This window comes from Dermacentor albipictus, chromosome 1, assembly GCF_038994185.2.
Source record: "Dermacentor albipictus isolate Rhodes 1998 colony chromosome 1, USDA_Dalb.pri_finalv2, whole genome shotgun sequence".
Lineage (NCBI taxonomy): Eukaryota > Metazoa > Arthropoda > Arachnida > Ixodida > Ixodidae > Dermacentor > Dermacentor albipictus.
In genome coordinates, this window is record NC_091821.1 from 192,060,710 (window position 1) to 192,085,404 (window position 24,695).

Genomic DNA, 24,695 nt, shown 5'->3' on the forward strand with positions numbered 1-24,695 from the left:
CTAGAAAGAGACCTAAATGGGCATCATTTCCTTTTTAAGTTCACTGTTTTTGATTAATCGCGGCGGTTTCAATTTTTCCTCATATATTGCGTGCTTTCTGTGAATTAGAAATTATCATATATTGTTTATATGGGATATAAGTTCAGCAATTCAAAAACCGGGGTTTGTGTCAATACGAAGAAACGTATGTGCTATGGTGTATCTGATTTTATAAAGAAAATACCAGGAGATCAATTGCTGTTATCGATTAGAAAAAGCCAAGACTCTTCAAACAGTTCCTATGGCTCTGACCAAGTTGTGCAGAAAACAAAATGCATGCGTTAAGGTTTCTAGTGTCATTTTTCTCCGGGGGAAAGCGTGATGAGAATATAATGCTACCAGTGTAGTCACAGAACTTGAATGACAGGGAGAATTTTATTTAAGAAAGATGTTGGAAAATACAATATACTTTATTCAAAGTGCATGCATCTGCACAAGAATACTTTGAAATCGCCTTCAATATAATAAAAGTATGCATGAAAGTTACTCGGTGACTCCGTCTTCTTTACAATATGACCAGAAATGTATAATGACCAGTTCGCAATAACGCACGGAACACTTTGAAGCCACGTCCAACAAACCCTCGAAATGGGCTTTCCGAGGCTGGATAGTCGGTGTGTTTTACCAACCGCCTCCTGTTCGGCGCTGGCGAAATGGGTAAAAACAGTAAATGATAGTACAATACTTACACTTCAACACTCTCATGAGCTGTTATTCTGACATTCATTTCGCATACAGAAATACAGCGAATATGTTCTCCTATAATACAGATTGATTTGCGTAAAGACTCAAGTGTTGAGAAGAAAATACTTGGTATCACCTTGTCCTTGACAAGCACAGTGACATGTTCCTTTCAGAACATAAAAGGCGTGAGCTATAAGAGCAAAACGCTTGCGTTGCTTTTGCTTTTCTTTTTTTTTTGTACATCAGGAAGCCTCAGCTCCATGTAGAGTCCAGGTGCAACCATCGGCAGTGTGTATGTGTGTGTGTGAGGAACTCGCTAGGATAAGACCGTGCAGCACGCTGCGTGCGCCTGCAATGATAGGCACGCGCTTAATACGTGGACTCGGTCTCCAGCACCTCTGTCTTGAATGCCTGGACGCCGAGGTCTTGCATGGGCTTGAAGGGGGCTGGCTCGGGCGGCGACGGTATCGGGGTGTCCGGCTGCGGCAGACCGCCGCCTGTGCTCAACTCGTGGCCATCACAGCGGCGGCCCTGGTGGCCATTCGCAAGGTTCTCGAGCCCCGCGCTGCTCTGCAGGATCGACTGATGGATGATGCTACTCGAGAGCGCCAGGGGCGAGGTCGACGTTCCTGACGGGCAGTCCGGCGATGCGCCTGCGAACCCCGCAAGCGTGCAGCCACCATAACTAGGCGTCATTTCGGAGCGACAATCAAGGGCTTGTGTGGCGAACTAGAAATTCTGTGCACACAATTTCTACGTGTAACATGTTCCATGGAGCATGTGACACGCAGGTGGCCAGACAACGCACACGTAGGAGGATTCATTCAGCATTATTAATTGATTGATTGATTGATTTCTTTATTTATTTATTTATTTATTTATTTATTTATTTATTTATTTATTTATTTATCTTAAAAAGTGCCAGGAACCATGAGGTTTCGCGTGATAGCGGGAGCTCTTCTATAGAGGGTTTCAGCTGAGAACTCTGCCGTAATGAAGGTGCCTATGAAGTGTATTCTCTTCAAGCCTTTTTTTTGTTATTAAAAGCACGTAGTCACTGTTATAATCCCCTTTATACAATAACTGTTATTTGATATCCAGAATCTTTCGTGCAATAAGCTCTATATTGCATCGTTTCTTCTTCTTAGGAAACAAGCATGCTTCCGAAAGCTGGAAGCCATCCTCCCGCGAGGTTTTGCCAACGCGAAATTTACATGGGTTGATAATTTGAACGCGTACAGAGAAGCAAATGTGCACCACTATTATGCGCAAGTGATAGGAAGAGGACTTTACTGATAACTGTCGAAGTAAGTTTTTTCGCGGAACAAGCCTTGTTGCATGCAGCTTTGCGTTCAGTGTACTCCACAACCCGGCTACTATGCCGGGTTGTGGAGTACACTGAACGCTTTCTTACACTTTCTTTGCTGCCACCAAGACGAAGGGCCGCGCGTTTTCTACCTAGTCCTACTTTCAAGCACGAACGGCAACAACTCAAGAGGCCTCATGTTTTAACACCTCTCGCGCCTTCTTGGTTCGGCTACCGAACTTTTTGAGTGGCTCAAGGCACCCAAGAGCGCAGGACGCCTGTTTCCCATTGCATCCAGTGTGCTCTCTGTTTTGAAATCGGGCAAGGGCGATGGCACAAAGAGACTGCGGTTACCCGGTCGTTTTCCGGTAAGGGGAAGGGCTGTGTTTAGTCTCGTTTGGGATCAGACATACAAAGAAGGCTCGCGTTGGCGCACATCTATTACCTTGTATCCCACAAACACCGCCTACGAACGTGGGAGACATATGCAGCGCTCCTGCCAGTTTTCAGTGAGTCCCCGACAATCCAGACAGGCAAAGACTGCGGAAACCCTTCAATTATAACATTACAGCCCGTAATTCTATGGTGGCTGAAACGCGCATGATGGTCAAAATAGTTGCTGTGAACGCATATCTAGGCTCGTGTCCTTCATCCTATGTACAAGCTTACATCCGTTTGTGTTACCGAAAATTCGGTCCGTTTCTTTTCCAAGGAATCTACAACAAAATTTAGTTACTGCAGCAGTGACTAGCCAACATATGCTCGACTCAATTGCCATAGTAATTATGCGATTACTTTGATTATGCTATAGTTTTAAGATATCGGGAATCAACGATCTTTATTAAGTCTGCATTAATAGTTTATTGTATTAACTGCAATGCCAATGCTCCGGTGGCAGCAATACACCATACTACCCAAAGCGCTGCAATTGAAACCGTTTAGGTAGAATGTGATTATTAAAATTTAACACAATTCTCGGAAGTCAATTATATGACATTTCAATAAAACAGCAATGAGCGCCACTCGGTATATAGGCATCAGTAGTGAAAACTAACGCGAAAAGAAAATAGAACACGTTAAAGCAAAAACAAAGAATCCTTAAGTAAACTTGGTTTAATATTTCCAAAAGTGTACGATCCCCGAGGGAATGATGCATTTGTCCAACCTTCAACGGCCACTCGAGTTTACAGATAAATGGACTTCTTTTAGCGAAACAAAACTGTGTTTTAAATTCTGAGAAACACAGTCATTGATTCCGTTTTAGCACTGTAAATGAGCATTTTAAACGAAATCGATCGCTATTCCAGAATCATAAATGCGCTGAACTTTGCTGGCGTAGTTCAAGGGAGCAAAAAAAAATAATTCTATAGTTCACAAGGCACGTAATATTGCGCAAAAAAGTTTTGTGCGGCGAAAGTGTCAAATTCCAGAGGAAAACTTCATTTTTTTTTCTTTTGCGCACTGGATGCACCTTTGAAGGAAAGAGAAGGTAGTTTTTTTGCCCTCACTTACAAGGAAAAGTTAATTTCCACATTCCTGGTTCATCTACGCAGAGCTTCCCATATAATACGTACGACATTTAGCACATCTATCATTTAGAGGCAGCACAATGGTGGGAAGGTGAGTTCCCTTCGTTTCTTTTGAAACACTTCTGATCTCGAATACTCCATGGATGATTGGGTACTAATATACTACCACAAAATGGGTTCGATGTCCCAAAGCCAGAGTATGGCTACGAGGCACGCCCCATAGTGATTCGCGCCGTATTGCTTTTGACCATCCCTTATTCTTTGGCGTGCTACACAATCGCAACTGATGAACGTCTCTGCCTTAACGTCTCCTTCATTCAGCCATTACAAATGAGACAAAATGATTGCCCCACAACGGCGGCCCATTGTGTTGCGCAAGTTCGAGTCTTGCTCACTTTGATTGTAGAACGCCTGCGGTCCAACCATGCCTCCCAGCAGCATCTCTTGCAGCAGGTTGTCGACCTTGGCCATTCCGAAGAGCTTAGCGAACTGGATTTGCTCTATCATCTGCCACGTTATGCTTTGCAGCGTCGGCAGCATGAGCATAATTTTGCCAAAACGTCCCCTCGAGTCATACTGGCGGTCGTTGATGTAATCCTCCAGATTCGTCTGCACCTGATATCGCAGAGCCTTGATTTTGTGCGGCTCGCTGAGGCCCTTTGTGTCTGCAAAATATAGGCAAAATGAGTGGTCCAAGTCGGTTACGTACTCCACCTAAAGGAGCAGTCACTGGGTTGTCCATAAAAACAAGGTTCAACTGAAGATGAAAGTACCACGGTTATAAACAAAATAATGAAGAGTGATATAAAAATGATAAAAGAAAACACGATAAAAACATCGGTAGAAAAAAAAATCTGATAACCTCAAAATAAGGTACAACGAAAGACGACAAGTGCTCATACGAGGCTCTTGTTTATTATTTAACCACAATACCACAAAGCAAATCATTCTCGATAAGAATATACGAAATGCTACATGTCATAAGGAAATCGAACAAAACATGATATAGAAGAATAGGAACCGGCTATGAGGCTGCAATAGTATGGCCCCCCCTGTCATTTTCTTTCCTTTGAAATTAGGTAAGGAAAGGTAGTAATGGTAGTAGTCTGGAGCATTCAAAGTGAACGGGATTTCCTTGGAGCACTTGACGCTGAGCTTCAGCGGTTTCACGCGCTTGATTTGTTTGAAACGTCAAGCGCTTGACACCACTGAAGCTCAGCACAAAATGGCAAACAAGGATTCATTTAATAGGCTGTTTTAGCAGAGCGTTTTTGACGGTCCGCTCCGCTCAGCGGGCTAGCGGAAGCGCAAGTGCGCATGCGCGACCCGTTCAGCAGTGAGCGGGCGAGCGGACGGAAGCCCCCTCTCCGCTAGAAAGCTTTCTCAGCGGAGCGCGGCGAGCGCGTCAAGCGGGTCTAGCGAAGCAAAAATGGCTGCCCCCAGTGCTGCTGGCCCGTCCACGAGGTCGTTTGAATCGGGATTTGTAAAGCGCAAACCTAGAGTACACTTTAGGAGACACGAAGATATTCTTCTATTCGGGAGGTTGTGGCCATGAACCCGTTTCAGAACCATCCTATGTGTGCACGTTTGTTTACGCGGGCCACGTTTTAGGTGTACTGAAAGAGCAAAAAACCTTGTCTTGGCTACAACACAGCGTAACGGCTTTGTTAATGTAAGAATTATATATATATACAAGAAATGAAATAGCAATGCATTGCGTGAAATGCCTTCAGACACTTGAGCAATTCCAAATATATTATTTTATTGCGGCAATTCTTACAACTTGAATATTACGTTCATAGCGGTTTTACCTTCTGCGGCAAGGTGGCGCATCGGGCAAGCACATGCCTTTCGGACGCAGCCGGGCGCTCCGCTAAAACTGATTCTTCGTCCGCCGCTCCGCTAACTGTGAGCGGGTACGCGAGAGCGGACCGGACCGTCAAAAACGTTCTGCTAAACCACTCTAATGAGTTAACACTTGGCTCGTTCGCCATCGTCAACAGCGCGAATAGTTCAAAATTTTCTGTCAGAGTCAAATATACTTGGAACACATGCGGGAAGAATTAGATGCCTTAGATATGATAATCCCAATATAATAAAACATTTACATTTGCCCTGTGTAATAGTGAAATGGAGGAAGCCACCCAACAGCATTTGAAAACCAGTAACTGTATAGAGACACGCAAGTGACAACACGATTTTTTTTAGAAAGCCAGTTAGTAGGTGAGCACACCAATCAAGTATCCTCCTATACGGAATCACTAATCCTGCACGCGTCCCGGACTAACATTGTTGGCTAAGCGCTAGTTTCTCTTACCACTGTATCATTTAATAATTATTTCCGATGTCCTTGGGCTGATGCTTGCATGCTTCGGAAATTCTGTTTTCTGCACTGAAGCCTCAAAAAAGGCGCCCACTGAAATGTGACCCAGTGGGATTCCCCAGGCCCCTAATCATCGAGATTCTAGACCTATGGGCAACAAGTACATCGGTAAGGCGAGTGCTAATGGCTCTTTAGCGATTTCTAGAAGCGACTAGATAAATATAGTGTATATCTATAGTGGATTAATTATAATCTTGTAAGCTGACCTTCTTTGTTCGTGTGTTTCTGTTCTATGTGACCTGACCTTATTTGACTTTCTATACCAGTCTTTTGTGTTTTTATTGTAACCTGCCCTCATGTGTATTTTTGTGACCTTTGTCCAGTTCAGGCTTGTGCAATGCACCGACGCGGATCTTTCTACGTTTTTATTAATATGTAATCATTCAATCTATAAAAGAGCAACTGCTGCAAAATATTTGAGCCCTCATCGCCTAAAACCTAAACATAATAAGGCCTCATACCTTTTTCCTTTCCATCTAGTATAAGAAGCAACAAATACAGCAAGAGATATACCGAGCTTTACGTCCTATTTCAAAGCCATGACAATTTTTTTTATCCATCACCTGCAGCACATAGTGCTACTTCACCTCTGACATTCTGCCTGATTAGGTGAAAAGCGGAAAGTTTCTCGCATGACTGATCGCAACGTCAATGAGATATTTACCAAAATCCGAATGATTTTGGATTTGGTTAATTTAATTGCTTATTTTAGCACTCATGTTGCAACTGCGCGAATGAAGTGAGCCAATGCTTATCATCATTCAAATTATTATTTTACCAAAAGGCTTGCGGGTCCTCCCTTTTTCTTCCTTTTGTGTTATTTCCTACCTTAGATAATAATAATAATAATAATAATAATAATAATAATAATAATAATAATAATAATAATAATAATAATAATAATAATAATAATCCATTAGGCACAGCGGTACAGTACTCACGAGTATTCTAAATTCCTTGAACACCTGTGGCCCTATTCATTTGCGCAATTCTAACAAGTGCCTCAAGCAATCGATGAAAAGCTGTTCGGCAGATGCTGGTTCAATGGCTCATAACAATTATGATATTCGCCAATTGCCGGTGCTTCCAGTAATTCAGGTCAAAAGCGGAAGTTTACGAGGGACAGGCGACGTTTCTTTCATCGACTAAGTCTGGTACGTCACTGAAATTGCCCATACTAGCTGAAAACGTACTCGTGTACGCGAGCGTACTTATTAAACGCTTTTATTTTGTTTTTGTCTTGTTTTTTTTTTCTTCTTTCCTGAGCTGGATGTGGGAATGGGGTGCGTGCATTGTGCGCTGTGGCCGAACAGAACAGCGACGATTCGCCCCTTCTGCCAGCGTCAAACCGCCCACGAAGCGTAGGGCTAAACAATCGTCACACAATCCGTGAAAGCATGCGAGCTGAACGCGATCACGGCAGCATGTTTTATTGGGCCCACCCGGTCGCGACGAGTCAGCGAGCGACAGCAAGCAGCCAGGTGCACCGACGGTGGCGCCAGCTCACTTGGATCGAAGAAGACGATGGCTCGCAGGCAGGCGAACTCGGTGTCGTCGATCTGCACCTCCCTAAGTGTGGTGACAAGCTCGTCCATGATGCGCGCCCCGATACGGCTGATCTCAACCTCGGACGATACTCGCGGGATGATGAAGTCGTTGCCCAGCAGCAACACGTTCTTTATGTGCATCGAGCGTCGCGCCAGGCCCAGCAGGAGGTGCTCGCCCGCGTGCGCACGCAGCAGCGCCACCTGGGACGGCACGGTGCCATCGCAGTGAGTTCTGAGAACAAAAGAAAGAAGAGCGTCTGCCTTTCGCTAGTGAGTGACTCACGTCAAGTGTGGGAGGAATGGAGGCGGGGGGGGGGGGGGGGCGACGGAATGAGGAAATGGGGAATGGGAGAACGAAGATAACCTCTCGATCCCTACGCTGACTACTCTATGCGGCACATGTATATATGACAGAGAAAAACAGTGCGGAGAAATTCGTACGCGCAATTACCCCAAAGTCCTCAAATGGACCTGGGAATAATTCCGTAGCTACTCAATCAATCGCATTGCCAGATGTCGGAGGGCTCACGCTCATGCGCTAGCGCTCCGGAGGTTTTTCCGAAGGGACCACGTGAAGTAGTTTACGTTGCTATACAGGCGAGACGTTAAAGTATCTAAAAACTAGGCAACAACATATGCCGTACCAGACTACCACCATCAGTGAGCGAGCACAATGAAATCAGTTTATTTGACACCATGTACAACAAGCTGGTGGTAAAACTGCAGGTAAAAGCTGCAGTTATGCAGCTTGACGAGCCCACAGCCGGTTAACTGAGTCGGTTAACTTCTTAGAAGCTCCTCATAGGCCTCGCTGTGCGATACAGTGGTAGCTCTATAACTTTATTCAACCTACAAATGTGATAATGTGCCATAATTCGCTAAGGTAAGCACTATAAAAGTGAAATTTAAATACGATCCATGTGTTCCTAGTGAATATTGTACGGTGCTGAGTAAAGATCCACCGCAGCGCACAGGCTGCATCTATAGAAATCTTCCTACATTAAATGAGTGTGAAATATTATGTAACACTCATTATTATTAAGTTTTCGCAAGCCCTTATGACAGGCCTCACCAAGTAAAGGCCTCACCTTTTTTCTTTCCTCTTTTTTCATTTCTTTTCTTGTTCACGTGAAGCGTTTTTTTTTTTCAAAGTGGTCTTAAATATATGTTGTCACTGCGACAGGCAGTAGAACAGCAATTAGAGCCTGTCATCTGTAACAGATAAGGCCATCGTTTTTCGGTTTGTTGATGTGAAACGCCTTTCGTTTCGGTCAGCATAGGGGGTCGCCTGCTAAAGCCGCATGTGACGAATACATGTTATAGCAATATCGCTTGCATCTTTGCAACCATACCACCCACGCGCCTTACTTTCGCATCGCTGCGTAGAGGAAAGAAACTCGATCATACATGTGTCGCGTGCGCCAGACGACGCCGTTATCAGGCCACACATGATGCAATCTGAGCTAAATTTACCTTCGCCTGCACCTTTCAGAGAGGCGTAGCACGTCAGTAGATTTTTCCATCTCAGCAGGAATAGACGCGTTCGAGAAATCTTACTATACCATAGTAGGTAATATTTATCAATCTCGCACTAGCGCTCATCAGGAGTTGTAGGGCGTACAAATGTGCAATTTGTTGCAGAACTTTCACGCTTTCTCGCTTGTGACAGCCCCCAACCCACCCCCCACCCCACCTGCGTTCGACACAAAAGGTCCAGAAGTGGTGTGAAGAGACTCGGGCTACAAGACGACGGAATAACCAACACCTTCAACCAAGGCAGAACTTACCCGTCTCTAGCGCAAGCGCAGGACGCGGGACCTCCAACCATTTACGAGTAAGGCGAACTCGAGCGGCCCAGGGCAGTTTTGGGCGCCGCCAGTAGGAAAGTCATTTCTTTACCTACAGTGCCCAAACACACTCCGCAATACAAACGGGTCCATTACGAATATGGAGCGAGCACGATTGCAAATTAGACCGCGAGACGCCCACAGACCGCGAGACGACCCAGCATAACTTAGGCATGTAAGCTTTCCAATGGGTGAATAAATCTAGCTTGCGCAATCAGTTACGTTCATTTTTGTACCCTAGTGCCAATACACCGTCTGCAGCACCCACAAGACGTTCCACGTACATATCTCACTGCGGCTGCGTCGCTGATGCAACTCACCGGATATTGTTTTCGATGTGCGGTACATTGTAGGCCCTATTACTATACAGACGCATACACATATACTTATATGTGCATATAAGATATAATACATGGATGTATGCATACCACTAAAGATAAAACAGAAATGCCTAAGTGAACAATCAACGACACCGTCTACAAATCGAAAAGTGTGATTTACAAATGGACATCAGTAGCGCTGTAATACCAAATTCGCCTTGTCCAAATAGGAGCCCTCCAGGGTCGCTATAGTTTCAGTGCCCGCTAAACAGCTTTTCTGAATTTTGCAACGCTTGACCTCTCAGGGTCCTTGCCAGGTCAAGCGTTTTATCACTTTGATATGTGTACACCTACGCCCATATGCGTAGGTGTGTAAACATCAAACAGGTGAAATGCGTGAATGCTTGCACAGCCGAACATAATAAACGCTTTTGAGTTGACTACTCATAAACACCGTCCACACATTTATAAGTGGGATTCAGAAATTCACACTGTCATATAAATCTGCAAACAGGGAACATAACAACATTTTTGTAAACAGTGTGTGTCCTTTTCTATTTTGTTTTCTGAAGATTCCGTTGCATTCTTGTGAATATTTCCTACACTTTTGACATCTTCATAAATATTACGCTTTTATTATTCAGATAAGACCTATCTATCGTCGCGCCATAACTTGAACATATCAAAATTAAATAATTTAATCATTTCTAGAAACATTCCTAGGTATTGCCATTGTGTACTGAATATTGTACAGGAAGGATGTTGAATTCGCTGAGCACCCTTCTTAACTTGGACCGGAGACACTATTGTTCTGACACATAACGTTTTCAAAGTCAATAATTATTCCGTAAATGGCAGCGTACTTGCCTGGTCTTCTATTGAAAGTTCCGTGAAGGAGGGGACCGACTTTGCCCAGTCAACGAGAATGAGAAGTTGCTGCTTCATGGATTCGCACACGTCGCCAATATTGGCAACTTTTTTGTTTGTGATGTTGTATTCGCTTACAGGAGTGGATATCTGCAAAAGGCATAGCAAAGCGTGCCACTGTTCTCAGTCTGTGCGCGCTATTTTTAGTGCAAGACTAGATAAGTTTGGAGCTGGAAATTTGAAATTAGGAAGATAAAATCAGTCAGGTACACTGAGAAGAAATAATCAATCCTTCATTTTTGCACAACCCTAGCACGGCGTTATCGATATATAGATAACGAAATCAAAGATACATGAAGCTTTCGCCAGTATTTGGAGTCTTTCACTGCGCTTGTAACACACACACACACACACACACACACACACACACACACACACACACACACACATATATATATATATATATGATATAAGATCGAGAAAACAGGCGAGATAGGGTCATTCTTTATGCAATTGCTTCATGTTTTGTATTCAGGCCTAAACAATTAACAAAACCAAATACCGGAACTTCTTAGCGTATCAACATGGCAAACTATGACTTAGAATCACAAAAAAAGCAAGTAAGTGCACTGGCAAATAACGTCGAAAGATGACAAAGAAAATGCGCATAAGTAACAGTATACGTAGAAGTTTACAGTTTGAGAAAGCCCTTCAGACAGCTTACGAATGCTTCGTGATCAGTAATGCATGCGATGCCAGCTGGGACCAGATTCCATTGATGAAAGGCTCGAAGATGCATTAAAGGAAAAGTCAGAATACTATAAGCGAAAATAGGTTTTAGTTCAAGTTCATGATGGAAGAGGTGGGCTTATTTGACAGGTGAGCCAGCGCATGGAGAACGATTATGGTAAAGCCTATGAAAAAAAGATAAAAGTAGTGCAAGTAGGCAGCGTTTTTTTATGCATTAATTGACAGCTTATTTCCATTACGCTTGATGTTCCCCCATAGCTTTCTTTCTCTCTGTGGTGAGGCATATTTGCTCGATGTGCGTTTGAAATGAGATACGCCTATTCCATTTTTCAGCGTACGAAGGGCGGCGCATCCCATTTTGTAAGCAGCAGCATTCAACCAGGGCTTCATCCAAACAGGCAGATAACGGTCGAGTGGGAAAAAAGTGTGAGTGTGTGTTGGGAGGGGAGGGGGGTGAGCTCATGGTCAATTTTTTGAGTGTATGCATTTTCTGCGCCAACTCAAAACTAAAAGTTAGGTGTCAGAAGTGTCGCGATGTTTCAAATAGGGTGAGAGGGAGGGAAAGACCACAGCAAAGAGGTGTCCCCCTCCCCTGGAGCGCAGGAGAGAGATGCAAGAGCACTGCGTTAAGACGGAGACATGGTCCAGCGTGTAAGCAAACATAAAAGAAGTGCAGAGAAAAAAGGACTGAAAAGGTAGAGCGCTCTACATTTTCTGTCGTCAATTTTTGTGTCCGCACCTCTTCTTTTCTTCAAGCGCGCTAGAGCATGTCTTTGTCTTAATTCCGACTAGCCCAAGTCTCTGCCCTAAACACTACGTTAAGCGCCATAAAGCGGTTCCGGTGATCTGCAAGGGAGCGTGCACTAACGCTTCGAGAACAATGCGTCCACCGACCGCCCTACGTTTACCTTTTGTTTTTCCCCTTCAGACCACGCATTCAACACGCGACCAACGGCCACGTTCACAGACGGTGTTATTATGTTACGTTTATCACGCGGCCATGGTAAACCAAAACGTAATTAACCATTGGGAAAAAAGAGCGTCGAAGAATAACAATTAACAATGTATAGATCATGCTTTTGATTTTTAGATAATTCTCTGTGATTAGCAAATGACGTTTTATAGCTGAAAAGACAAAAGATAAATTAGGCCTAAAAATTTATGTCTGCAAGAATCCGAGGAAAATCAAGTCAGTTTCTTTCTCTTATATTATATTTGCTTCGGCTGCCGGCCATAATATGTAAGATCAAGCAACGGTAATAAAAGTCCACGAGCAGCAGTAATTGCCGCCACTGAACTGATGTTCCTCCACATCATTCATGCAAGAACTTCGCATTGATGCGCTTAACATTGGGAACCGTTCCGCAGGTAACTCGTAAATAATCGCCCAGTAAATGAATGATATAAGCACCATGTTTCATGATAATAATTGGTGATCGCTTCCCAAAACAATTTTATTTTAACTGAGGGCGATGTATGCAGAGCTTTGTAGCTAAAAAACTGTTGCCTTTGCCACTATTACTAATTGCTCAGGAAATGTACAATAGTAATTATAGAATTTACCAATTAAATAAAATCTGCGCTGTTTCAACTCACTCCGAAAGTATTTTGACCAATAAGTCTTCTTTTTCTTCTGATATTGCGTTTCATCGCAGCATTAAGGGGAAACCAATCTTTATTCTCTTCGAGCATTCAGAATATACCGATGCTTCTTCCAGCGTTCTGTAAACAAACTATAATGAACTCCGAGGTAAGTTAATTTCTCGCCTTATGAATAAAACAACAAATCACAGGCATTTATAAAATATGGTACTTACAACTTTAACATCAACTGTTAAAGCATCTCTCTTTTTGTATTTGTTTGTTTGTTTGTTTTAAGCGACCATCATCAAACGGTTGAGATCGTTTGCTATGGCGTAGTGAAAGCAGAAATCTCATTCAGTTAAAACAAAAAGTGAATGTACAAGTCAGGTGAAATATGTACATTCCTTCCGTGCAGTTACAAGCACTCCGATATGTTATTGGTAAGAGCCTGGTAACCCATAGTACCGATATACTACCGGTAATATCCTGGTACCTGGGTGAGAATATAAAAACAATAACTTGGATAATGACGACGACGCCTTCTTACTTCCTATACATATATTCGTGACGCCACAATCATTCAGCATTATTAATTTATATCTCAGTTTTCGGCTCCATCCGGCGCCTCCTGATACGCTGACGTCTTTCTTTGTTCCACATCCCAGTGATTAAGAGTGACGTCCACTCCTAATGCGGAGAGTGGGCTTATCGCCATTGGCTTTGTTGGCTTTTGTCACACATGAGGCTATCCGCGCCGATGATATCACACGTTGAAAGGAAATCGCCCAAATTAGCGATTTTTGTCAAATAAGATTTGCGAAAGCCTCCAAGGTGGAGAAAGGTTGATGAAAGGAAAAACTCTCATCCATCCAGAATGTAGCACGAAATTACGTACTAAGGTAACCCACACAGGTGTATTATATATATTTATATTATATTATTGCATATATATATATATATATATATATATATATATATATATATATATATATATATATATTTCCTATCCGGGGTTCTAACCACCCGACTCCGGCCGGTTGCTCTACCGTTCGAGCTAACCAGAAGGCTGGCAGGCTGCAGCGCAAGACCCGACAATTCGAAGCGTACATACAATAAATATGTGGCAATATGTCGGGCGCATGACAATTTTTCCCTTTCAAATTAGTGATCCGCATGCGCAAGTCATACTCCGGCCTTGGGTAAAAATTCTTCTCCCTTAATAACAGAAACGCTGGCCGGATTACAAACACCGAAATTACTCTAAGCAAGCAACCTGGCGTAATATTTCTCTTTTAGCGTAACTTCATTTATTTCTTAACTTTAACCGCTCGCTGTAGTTCGATTCCCAGTCCCGGTGGTGGCATTCCGATGGAGACGGAACGCAAACTGAATGCAAAATAAAAAAAATAAAATAAAAAAATAACGAGAAGAACGCTCGTGTACTATGCTTTAACCACGCGCGTTAAAAAAAATCCAAGCGGCCGAAAAAATAGCGGAGTACTCTAGAAGGACATCGCATTAACTGCCAGTTGTTTTGGGACTTTTGAAACCCGCTATTTCAGTCCAGTCTTCGCGTATACAAAATACATATAAAAAAACTCGACGCCGACCACTTGACGGAAGTCTTACAAACAGTTATAATCGCTGACGGGCTTCCCGTTGTGGTGGTTGCAAAAAACATTAAAGATAAAAATAAACAACATACAAGAAATTTTTTTCTTTACACTGAGAATAACAGAAACACCAAGTCACTCCGCTACAAATTCTACGTCATTTTTACAGCCTGTCATTACTTTCTGTGAGAACTGCATGTGCTGCGACGTACAATGAGTTAATTTGAACTATTTCAGACGCGTGCGTTCAATGCCTCCCGACTCTTATTTACTACTCATAATCATATTCTGTCTTGTTTGTATGTTTAATAGAAGCGGTCTACCTTTATATGTATTGTTTGGCCAAGCAAGAAGGGAGTCACGGGCCCATAGTCTGTGCTTAAAAAGGAAAGAAGCAGCGTAAAAAGTATTCAGAGTTCCTGTCAATTTTACGCGACCTATACGTAACATGAGGCTTACTACACGCGGCATGTCATTCGATATGCGGAAGTGAAGCGCGACTCGCGGCATAAGCATGAACTGCCAACGTGCTGATAGGGTGAAAAGCGCTGCGGCAATTTCGCAACGGCAGTGCTAGAAAGAGCGACGAAGCGGCCACGAGACCCACACGCAGCGTCGATAAGCGAGAGAAAGGGACTGTCAGGGGGATGACACTCCTGGAACAGTGCCAGTCATAGGAAAACAGGGTTATGCAGCTTTGATGTGCGATAGCACCCGCGAGGATCACTGTTGTGTGATAAAACGCGATGGTACTCCACACTCCTTTCGCAACTCTTGCCTCACCGTTTGGCACCCATAAGCATGCACTCTTTATGTCAGCGTCAGAGTAAATGCGCCCGATTTAACGCAGACGCACTTTTAAAGACCACTGAAACCGACAAGCGTGGACGTCCGCGAGCTACAGTTCAAACAGAGCCATTTGACCTCGTGTACTTGAACGCGCGTTTTCTACAATTTTCTTGTAAAACGAGCGTCTGACGGCGATATTACGCACACAGCCGAGGTGTACGGTTCCCACCACTGCTTTGCCGCAATTCTCCAAATGCGCAGAGAAAACATCTGCACCTGGTTGCTTCGGTTCTGCCCTTTTCATTTCGTAAGCAACGGTATTGGTGGTCTGGGCGATTGGCTGGCTGAAATACACAATCCTTCTTCACAACGCAATCTCTGTGGCTATTTAACTTCATGGCAATATTAGGCTCCGACATTAAATCTGAAAGGCGCCAGCGCAAAAACAAAACACGCAGGAAGCCCAGAAGGAAAGCACGTGTAGCAAATGTTTATTCTTGCTTGATCTCGACGTGTGCAGTATATGCACACGTCAAGACATGATACGTGGAAAAAAAACACGAATAAAAAAAGCATGATACAAGCCACAGAATGTTCGGGCAGTTGAAGTTGCGCGTTGTTCAGAACGCATGCGCAGCGCACACGCGCTGTGAAGGAAAGTTGCGTGTCTGAGTGTCATCAGACCTCAATCAGGCACAGATGCAGACCTCATTCAGGGACAAATAGCTGCTCCCACAGAATCCAAGTCGTGACAAAGGACACTTTCATTCAGGACAGTCCTAGAGGTCTCAAATGAGAACACCGCAGGATAACAGAGCACTGCGAGCTGCTCTATCGGCATGGACGAAGGAAAAATAATAGGAGGGACCATACCGTCAAGCAGCTAGCCTTGGCAAGCCAACTTCCTTAGACGCCATCCCTCCCTTCCTTCGGAGCCTACCTGCTGCAGGCTCTTGGAAAATAGGCCGTCCAAGGCTGCCGTACCTTTCAAGGCATTGTTTGGTTCGCGGTAGCTTTTAGTGACGCCGTCGTCACGATCGGCCCTCGCCCCTGCTTTCCACTTTCCACTCGGCTCTTCGCTCCCCCACGCTCTCCGATCACGCGGCGTATCGAAATTAGCGCTTGCCTGGTGGTGAGGGCCTATATCACATGAGTCTCTTCTTCATACTTCCTTTTATTACTTGGCGTCAAAATTGTCACGTGACGTGACCGCCTAGTATTTTTTCCTCCTTCATGCCTATAGGCACGCACTAAATTTGTGCCATTGTGAGCGCCACTCATAAACCGAGCGAAGGCTTTGAGAGAGGAAAGGAAAAATATATACACCAAATTTCCTTATCTATATGTTAATCCAGCGATCAGCTGGATCTTTACCGACCACTACAACCACAAACGACCGCGGACTGCTGGTCGGCTTCTTACTGGCTTAGCATGGCGTTGTACTAAACGATTCATTCCCCCTTACAGTCCTACAAGTCAAATTACAAAAAAAGGAATTAAAGAATTGCATTGAATATGTACAAGGTAATTTTTATCGGATTCCCCTTCCCCTTATGGTGAAGTGGAAAGGGAAATTTTTATTCTTCTCGTTCTTCTATTGAAATTTCAGATTTCCTTAATTTTGCATGCACAACACGTAGATAACCATGTACAGCAAAACACGTGCACGAAGAAAATGTGGCAAATCAGCGCGTTTTATGAAGTAACACGAAATAATTAGCTTCGATTATTGTTTTCCTGTTTTGCTCACTATACTGCAGCGCGTTGCGTTTTTTTTTCACTTTTACTTTGTATTTTGGCTTTTTTTTTTTTCTTACTGCCACGCAACCCCAGGCCGACTACCCCGGCGGGCTTGTTCCTCTTTTTTTATAAGCGTCATCAACAGTTTATCAACATCATCATCATCGTATAGTGTGAGCTGCGTATGAATGAGTCGCAACTTCAAACTGGTGCAATGTGCAAATTATTTGTAGTTCGACGGAGTTCGACCAGCGCGATCAAAACACGCACAAAACTTCCCTCTCCCGAACAACGGCCACGGAAGAAGATGTCGCAAAGAAGTGCTTGTCTTAAGGAAGGCCAACCATTGGGCGAGTTGGCCTTGCATAGCTGATGAGGGGAAGCCAAAGAAAAGATGCCTAGCGCTTGTGTTATAGATATTTTGCGCTAATATTATTGGCGCTAACTGCTTCCATCGTCTTTCTTGCGCTAACTCCCCTTTTTGCCATATTCACACTATCGCTGACGCCAACTAGCGCGTTGAGAGGATTAGCACGAGCGTCACGTCGCATAGCAACAATTTGCTTTAAAAAGCTAGATCACGGGCTCCCACGCCATAAATGCAGGAATGGAAAGCCAGAATTATTGTCAACGTCACCCTTGTCCTTCGCGCGCGTCACGTCAGATAACAAGTTGCTGATAAATGTGAGAGAATGGCAGTTTGCTCCACACACACATGTATGCACCTTCGGGATTCGGACTGGTCGTAACGGAGAAGGTTTTAGCGTTTCTTTGCCGGAGCAGTCATTGCATCGCCCTTGTCCTCATACTATCGTCGTCGCCTTGCTATCTGTCGTCATGCACGCGTTCCCGTCCCTCAGGCACCTTCTCGCCTTACACAAACATGGTGGTCTTTCCCATAACGCGTTGCCTATAGCCTCAAGAGGTGCTGGGCAGCCAGCTCCCCGCAAAATGCTTCGCATAACATAGATTCCTGTAGCGCGTGGGATCAGAATAATTTTCTTTTTTCATACATGATTGTAATCAAGTGCTTCCAAAGACTAGTTTATCTATTGAATTCCTGATGCCTTTTCTTTTTCGGCGGAAATCGCGGAGTTGTGCAACAATAATCACGCCTAAAGAATATATGTCTATGCAACAGAACGCTGTGCTGAAGGATCGAACTCTAAAAACGGTGACTGCAGCTCGTCAAGCGACCACAGCGAAGGCCGACAAAACAGCGAGAGTTGTAGTATGCCAAAGCTTCGGAGTGTGCATATAAATGTAAAAAAATGCATGAAAAAGTATAAACATGTAGTTGAAGTGAAAGGCAAGACAAACGCGGCCATAATGAAACAAACAGCGTTATAGGGGCATGATGCGTAAGGGGTAGTGCAAGGCCTGTCGAAAAAAAAAAGCATCCTTCCCTGGCTTGTATATGTTTGACACCTCGGTTTTGTCTTTAAAATTGGATGTGCAATAGGATTAGAGATTATTCAAACGGACCTCATAATACTAGTTTCGAGTGGCACGGAAAAGCTACAAACGTCCTTCGAAGCGCGGGAGGTTCGGAGTAGAATCTCTTTGTGAAAACGACTGAGAAATGTGAAGGAAAACAGGTAGGCGGCTATGGTATTTATGTATCTATAGGAAAAACGTTGACTCAGAGTGATGAATAAAAAGAAGTCTATCCAGTAAATATTACGAGGAATATTCGCTTATTAATTAGATGCTCGGAGCCGCTATTGTTCAAATATTCAGATTCTGTTCAATTAATAATTATTTCTGTTTAAACGCCTATTTCGATGTAGGTTAAGTGCAGCTGCATCAAAGTGGCCCTTCCAGGGACAAAGATGAAGTCTACTGCATGAAGAAGACACAGTTATTATAGACGGCAGTGGATGGTTAGGGTGTACCACTACACTGTAACTCTGGAAGATGTTAAATTTTTTCGTATTTTTAATATATTCCAGAGGTACATTGTAATGTTAAACATGAGCTTCACTATAGTTGTCACTCTATGTGTTAGGCCAGGCACAATAAAATCAATGGAACAGGCACTCACATTTCTTGAGTACATTTCAGCGTTGAGTAGATTTGTGACTGAGAGTCCTGTTGAATTATTAGATTCGTCATAACTGGGCCTCCGGTTGCTGATACGGTCGCGTTCGTTTTGCACAGCTGCAAACAAGAGATTAAAAAAACAGGTTAGTGCAAAGGCACGGCTACAACTCAAGCAAATGGAACGCCCACTTTGTGCACGCGAGCAGAAGCAGCCGTGCAAACTCGTCCCGAACATGATATTAACCCCGCGTGGCTTACTATTAATGGGTGTACGAAGCGTCACACAGACCACGTGGCGCCCATTAGATACTACGAACGCATTAGCACAACCTTAAACGGCAGCCTAATGCTAAAATATTTAAATACGAACTCTATATAGTACACTAAGTGCCCACACATATATCCACGAAAAGGGCACCCTGTTTAAAGACAAATCTTAAAGCGATTACAAACAGCTCAGCATCACATTCATCGAAATTCCTTCAAAAAATGTTTTTCACAGCCTGGCGTTAAAAAAAAAAACACTGAACTGTTTTACAAAGCGAAATACGCTTCGATAGCTATTGTACAGGATATTTGGACACTGTCTTCCTATATTCTTCGGTTTGCGATAATGAGTGCACTGAACTGTAACCAAAAGCAGAACAGGTCTCTAGTTTAAATATAAAACAATAACAAATGAAGAAGATAAGAACTTATTTTACACGTCTACTTGAAAAATAAGATCAGTAATTGGCCTGGAAGGTTCATTGCTGTAATTCACACTGCGCCAGGTGTTTGACCGGATCCCAAGTTAAAACATTCAGCAATCTCAAAAGAAAGAACGTGAGAAAGGCTACGCCAGAACGGTTTTAAAAAGTTCTGCAATAATTGGCTTTGGCGGGTAATTGTTGCCAAGCTTTTGGCCGACTTTGTGCAACATCTCCGCTATTGGAGAAAATTGAGCGCCGGGAAAACATACGTAAACAGAATGACTAACACAGAATACAAATTCAGAAATTTTCAGTTGTGCCCCAGCTAGTCGAGTACCCTTTTGTCATCGGCTATACGACGCGAGAGGCATACAAAGTCGAAGCTGGTCACACGCACCTTCTGAAACATAAAAGTCAATACACCTTTCTTGCTCTGCAGGCAGACTTGTGAAACGGAACGTCTTTCTCCCAATCTGTTCTGTACTTCTGCACATGTGTGAATATGTGTGAATATGTGTGGCTAGACATTTGAGCATTCTACCGCGGATTCCTAAATCTGCTAAGCACTTTAAAATATCGAACCTCCTGTTGTGTCGTACGCATTTGCTAGATCAAAGAAAAACGTGAGGCAGTATCGCTTGTGTAGAAATGCCGCACGTATCTCGTGTTCTAGCCGGACTAGATGATCCGTTTTAGAGCGGCCTTTCTTGTACCCACAATTCATAAGACTTGGCAAGACAGCTTGTGAGTGCTATATGTCGGTAGCTGGTTGCAGTTGTAGGATGCTTTCCAGCTTTCAAGAAAGGGATTATAATGGCTTTGTTCCACTCATTCGGCATTTTTTCTGTTTCACAGATTATGTTGAAAAAACGGAGTAAGTTATTGTCTGCTTTAGGAGATAGGTGTGCGAGCATTGCGTAATGTACCAGCGATGTTTTTTGCCAGTAGTGAGTACTCTGTTGATTTCCGGGAGTGTTAAGGGGGAATTATATGGTCTCTCGGAACTTCCTGTTGTCGTAAGCTTTTGTTTTTCTGCTGATTGTTTATATTCTTGAAATAGAGTGGAATAGCTTATTGAGCTTTATATGTTATGGAAATGCTGCCCTAATATGTCTGCTTGTTCTTTTAATTTCGTTTGCGTACCTGAGGGTGAGAGTATGTGGATCATGCAAGGAGCCTCTAAACTTAAGCTGATCCCACACTCTTTTCGATGTTATTGGGCTATTTATGGAGGATACATGCGTTTTCCAAGACTGTCTTTCTGCTTGCCTGCGCGTGTACATGGCTTTCGCCTTAGCTTTTTTTTTTTTTTTTTTGAAATAGAGGAGGTCATCTTGTGTTAGGGGTACCACCGAAAGATACCCCACACTTTATTTTGTGCTTTTTTTAGTTTGTGTGCATTCATTCGTCTACCAGGATTTTAATTTTTTCCTTAAGAAGCCGGAGGATTGCGGGATCGTCTGTTCTTCTGCAGCAAGTATAAAGGCAGTTATCTTTTCATTCATTTCGTCTGTCGTTTGATCATCTTATATGTTATCCAGACTGGCCTTTTTGCTGAAGAGCCCAGTCTGCTAGATGGAGTTTTCAGCGGCATCATCCTAATGGTACTGTAGGGAAAGGAGATGTTTTTTTTTAATAATGCCAGGCTTATGGTCACTGCCATAAGAAAAAGAAACAATTTACAATATTATGAGCACCAGATGGTCCGAACCAAAGATTAGGCCCCAGTCAAACGTACACTTCTATCGTGCCAACACCACCTAGCTCTCTTGAGATTTTAAGGTGTCACATTGCGCAACATGAGTCCGCGAGGGAACACCCATGCGCGCCAGTTTGTACCAAAGACGCAAGAACAAAATCGGAAAGTGTAAAGCATTAGCTTAACCGCTTCACGAAACCTCCCCTTCATACAGATGACACCATATGCGTTGGATCTGCACAATTTTTCTTATAAGAGGTCTCGTGTGAAAGTTGGTTTCTGAAAAAAATCTCTCAGCCTATATGTGCTTTGAAAAGGATCATCAGCCCTCAAATTCAAAAGACGCACTACGCGATCACACAGACGGTATAGCACATGCCAGGCACGTACCCAGGATTTTTTTTCGGGGGGGGGGGGCCACCACCTCCATCATCATCATCATCATCATCATCATCATCATCATCATCATCATCATCATCACCACATTCATCATCATCATCATCATCCTGTTTTATGTCCACTGCAGGACGAAGGCCTCTCCCTGCGATCTCCATTTACCCCTGTCCTGCGCCAACCGATTCCAACTAGCGCCCGCGAATTTCGTAATTTCATCGCTCCACTTAGTGTTTTGTCGTCCTCGATTGCGTTTTCCTTCTCTTGGTACCCATTCTGTAACCCTAATGGTCCAGCGGTTATCTAACCGGCGCATTACATGACCTGCCCAGCTGCATTTTTTTCTCTTGATGTCAATTAGAATATCGTCTATGCCCGTTCGCTCTCTGATCCAAACCGCTCTCTTTCTCTCTCTTAACGTCATGCCTAGCAATCTTCGTTCGATCTCTCTTTGCGCGGTCCTTAACTCATTCTCAAGTCTCTGCCCCATATGTCCGCACTGGCAAAATGCACTGATTGCACACCTTACTTTTCAATAATAATGGTAAGCTTCCAGTCAGGAGCTGGCAAAGTCTGCCGTATGCGATCCAACCTATTTTTATTCTTCTGTGAATTTCCTGCTCATGATCAGGGTTCCCTGTAATTAATTGACCTAGGTAAACGTACTCCTTCACAGTCTCTAGTGGCCGACTGGAGATCCTGATCTCTTGTTCCTTTGCCCGGCTATTTATCATTATCGTCATCTTCTGCATATTAATATTCAACCCCACTCTTACACTCTCTCTGTTAAGGTCTCCAATAATTTGTTGTAACTCGTCTGCATTGTTGTTGGATAGAACAATGTCATCGGCAAACCGAAGGTTGCTGAGATATTTGCCGTCGATCTTTACTCCTAAGCCTTCCCAGTTTAATAGCTTGACTTCTTCTAAGCACGCAGTGAATAGCTTTGGAGAAATTGTGTATCCCTGTCTGACCCATTTCCCTATAGGTTTCTCCCTGCTTTTCTTGTGTAGAATTAAGGTAGCTGTAGAACCTCTGTATATATTCTTACGCGAAGGACGAGCCAGTAAGACGAGAAACTATTTACAGATTATATTTACAACAACGGTTGCAGCGCTGACCGGTCAGATTCACAGCGCGAGCCCAGTTCGTTCTTCCTCCTCTTTTCTGGAGTGATGGCGCCCACGCACCTCGTTCAAACAAACAAATACCAAACACATGTAGCAATATTTTTCAAGCTTTTTACGTAAGCGTTCTGTAGTCCTTGATTACGTAGTGCCTCTAGACTGCTGGTATCTCTACTGAATCATATGAATTTTCGTAATCTATATAAGCCACATAGAGAGGCTTATTGTATTCTGCAGATTTCGCGATAACCTAATTGATGACATGGATGTGATCCATTGTAAGGTATCTCTTCCTGAAGCCAGCCTGTTCCCTTGGTTGACAAAATCCAGTGTTGCCCTTATTCTATTGGACATTATTTTGGTAAATATCTTATATAATACTGGGAGCAAGCTAATGGTCCTATAATTTTTCAATTCTTTAACGTCTCCTTTTTTGTGGATTCGTATAATGTCTGCATTCTTCTAGTTTTCTGGAACCCTTGCAGTCGATATACACTTCGTATAAAGAGCCGCCAGTTTTCTAAGCAATATGTCTCCTCCATGTTTGATTAAATGGACTGTTATTCCACCTTCTCCTCCCGCTCTTCATCGTTCCATGTCTTGCAGGGCCCTTCTGACTTCATCGCTAGTTATAGGAGAGTTTCCGTATCCTGTTCATTACTGTTTCTAAGTGAGGTATCGGGACTCCTCTGGGTACTGTATACAGGTCAGCTTAGAACTTTTCCGCTCCTTTTACTGTATCTTCGAGATTCCTTATGATATTATCCCTCTTATCTTTTAGTGCATACATCATGGTTTGTCCTATGCCAGGTTTCTTTTTTACTGATGTCAGGCCGCGTTCATTTTTTTACGGCTTCTTCAGTCTTTCACATGTTATAGTTTCGAATATCAGTTATTTTCGCCTTGTGGATCAGTTTGACAGTTCCGCGAATTGCGTAACGCTCTGCGGCCACCAGTCCCATACAAACGCGTAGAGCGCAGGACTCTGCGATTCTAGACGTACTGCGCTCACCGAGAAAGGTTAGAAAAACACCCACATAAGCACAGCAGAGAAGTGGCTGCGTGAGGCGGTTCGACCGATAACTGTAGAAGCGTCATTCAAAGCAAGTAATTTTTCTCCACTTCCGACGGCGTTTTCTCTACTTCCTTTTTAAATAAAAAGATGTTGATCCATAAATATTCTCATAAACAACGCTTAACATTTTTATTATTCGCTTTTGCTTGCAGTTTGGTTGTTGCGCGTTGGCTCTCTCCCTTAGTAGATCGCTTAATTTCTCAACTCCTTGCGATTTTTGTTTCCGGTTTCCAATTTTGCACGAAAAGTGCGATACAATTAAGGAAAAACAGACGAGGTAACTGGCGACAGTCATCTTGCTTATGGGTTTAAGGGTTATGGCAGGGTTTCATGATGGACGCTCTTTCACATCATTTTATTTCCCACCTTATCTAACCCATATCACGTGTATGTGGTTCCGGGCATCGGCCAGTCGCGGCGAGCCGTAACTCAAGGAAATAATGAAGCAAAGGGAAAAATTAAACGCAATTGGTGTTTTCTCCGGCCGCAACTCGTTCCATGAGAGTACATACCAGCTGAGTAACAGCCTCATCCCTCTCCTGGTCCCAGGATCAGCCTAAACAAAGAAGGTTGATCTAACAAAAGCAACAGCTATGCGCGTGACGGTTGAATAGATGGTGACAACTGAGCGCATCTCGAGTTAATCGCGCGGGTGCGGAATCTATGAG

General features: G+C 43.5%; 1 protein-coding gene across 3 annotated transcripts in view; it reads right to left on the reverse strand.

Annotated features, from left to right (window-relative positions):
* Positions 1-395: 395 nt before the first annotated feature.
* The window catches only part of Hnf4 (Hepatocyte nuclear factor 4), a 231,059-nt gene continuing 206,759 nt past the window's right edge, over positions 396-24,695 (reverse strand). For 2 of the 3 annotated variants that reach the window (XM_065426742.2, XM_065426740.2), the window contains exons 3-7: positions 19,043-19,158; positions 10,523-10,672; positions 7,449-7,689; positions 3,954-4,223; positions 396-1,376 (exon numbers count right to left, since the gene is read on the reverse strand). In XM_065426742.2, the coding sequence (XP_065282814.1) occupies positions 1,093-1,376; positions 3,954-4,223; positions 7,449-7,689; positions 10,523-10,672; positions 19,043-19,158 (1,061 nt within the window). In that variant the 3' untranslated portion in view covers positions 396-1,092. The remainder of the gene's footprint in view (positions 1,377-3,953; positions 4,224-7,448; positions 7,690-10,522; positions 10,673-19,042; positions 19,159-24,695) is intronic. The other variant, XM_065426741.2, reaches the window with a different exon arrangement.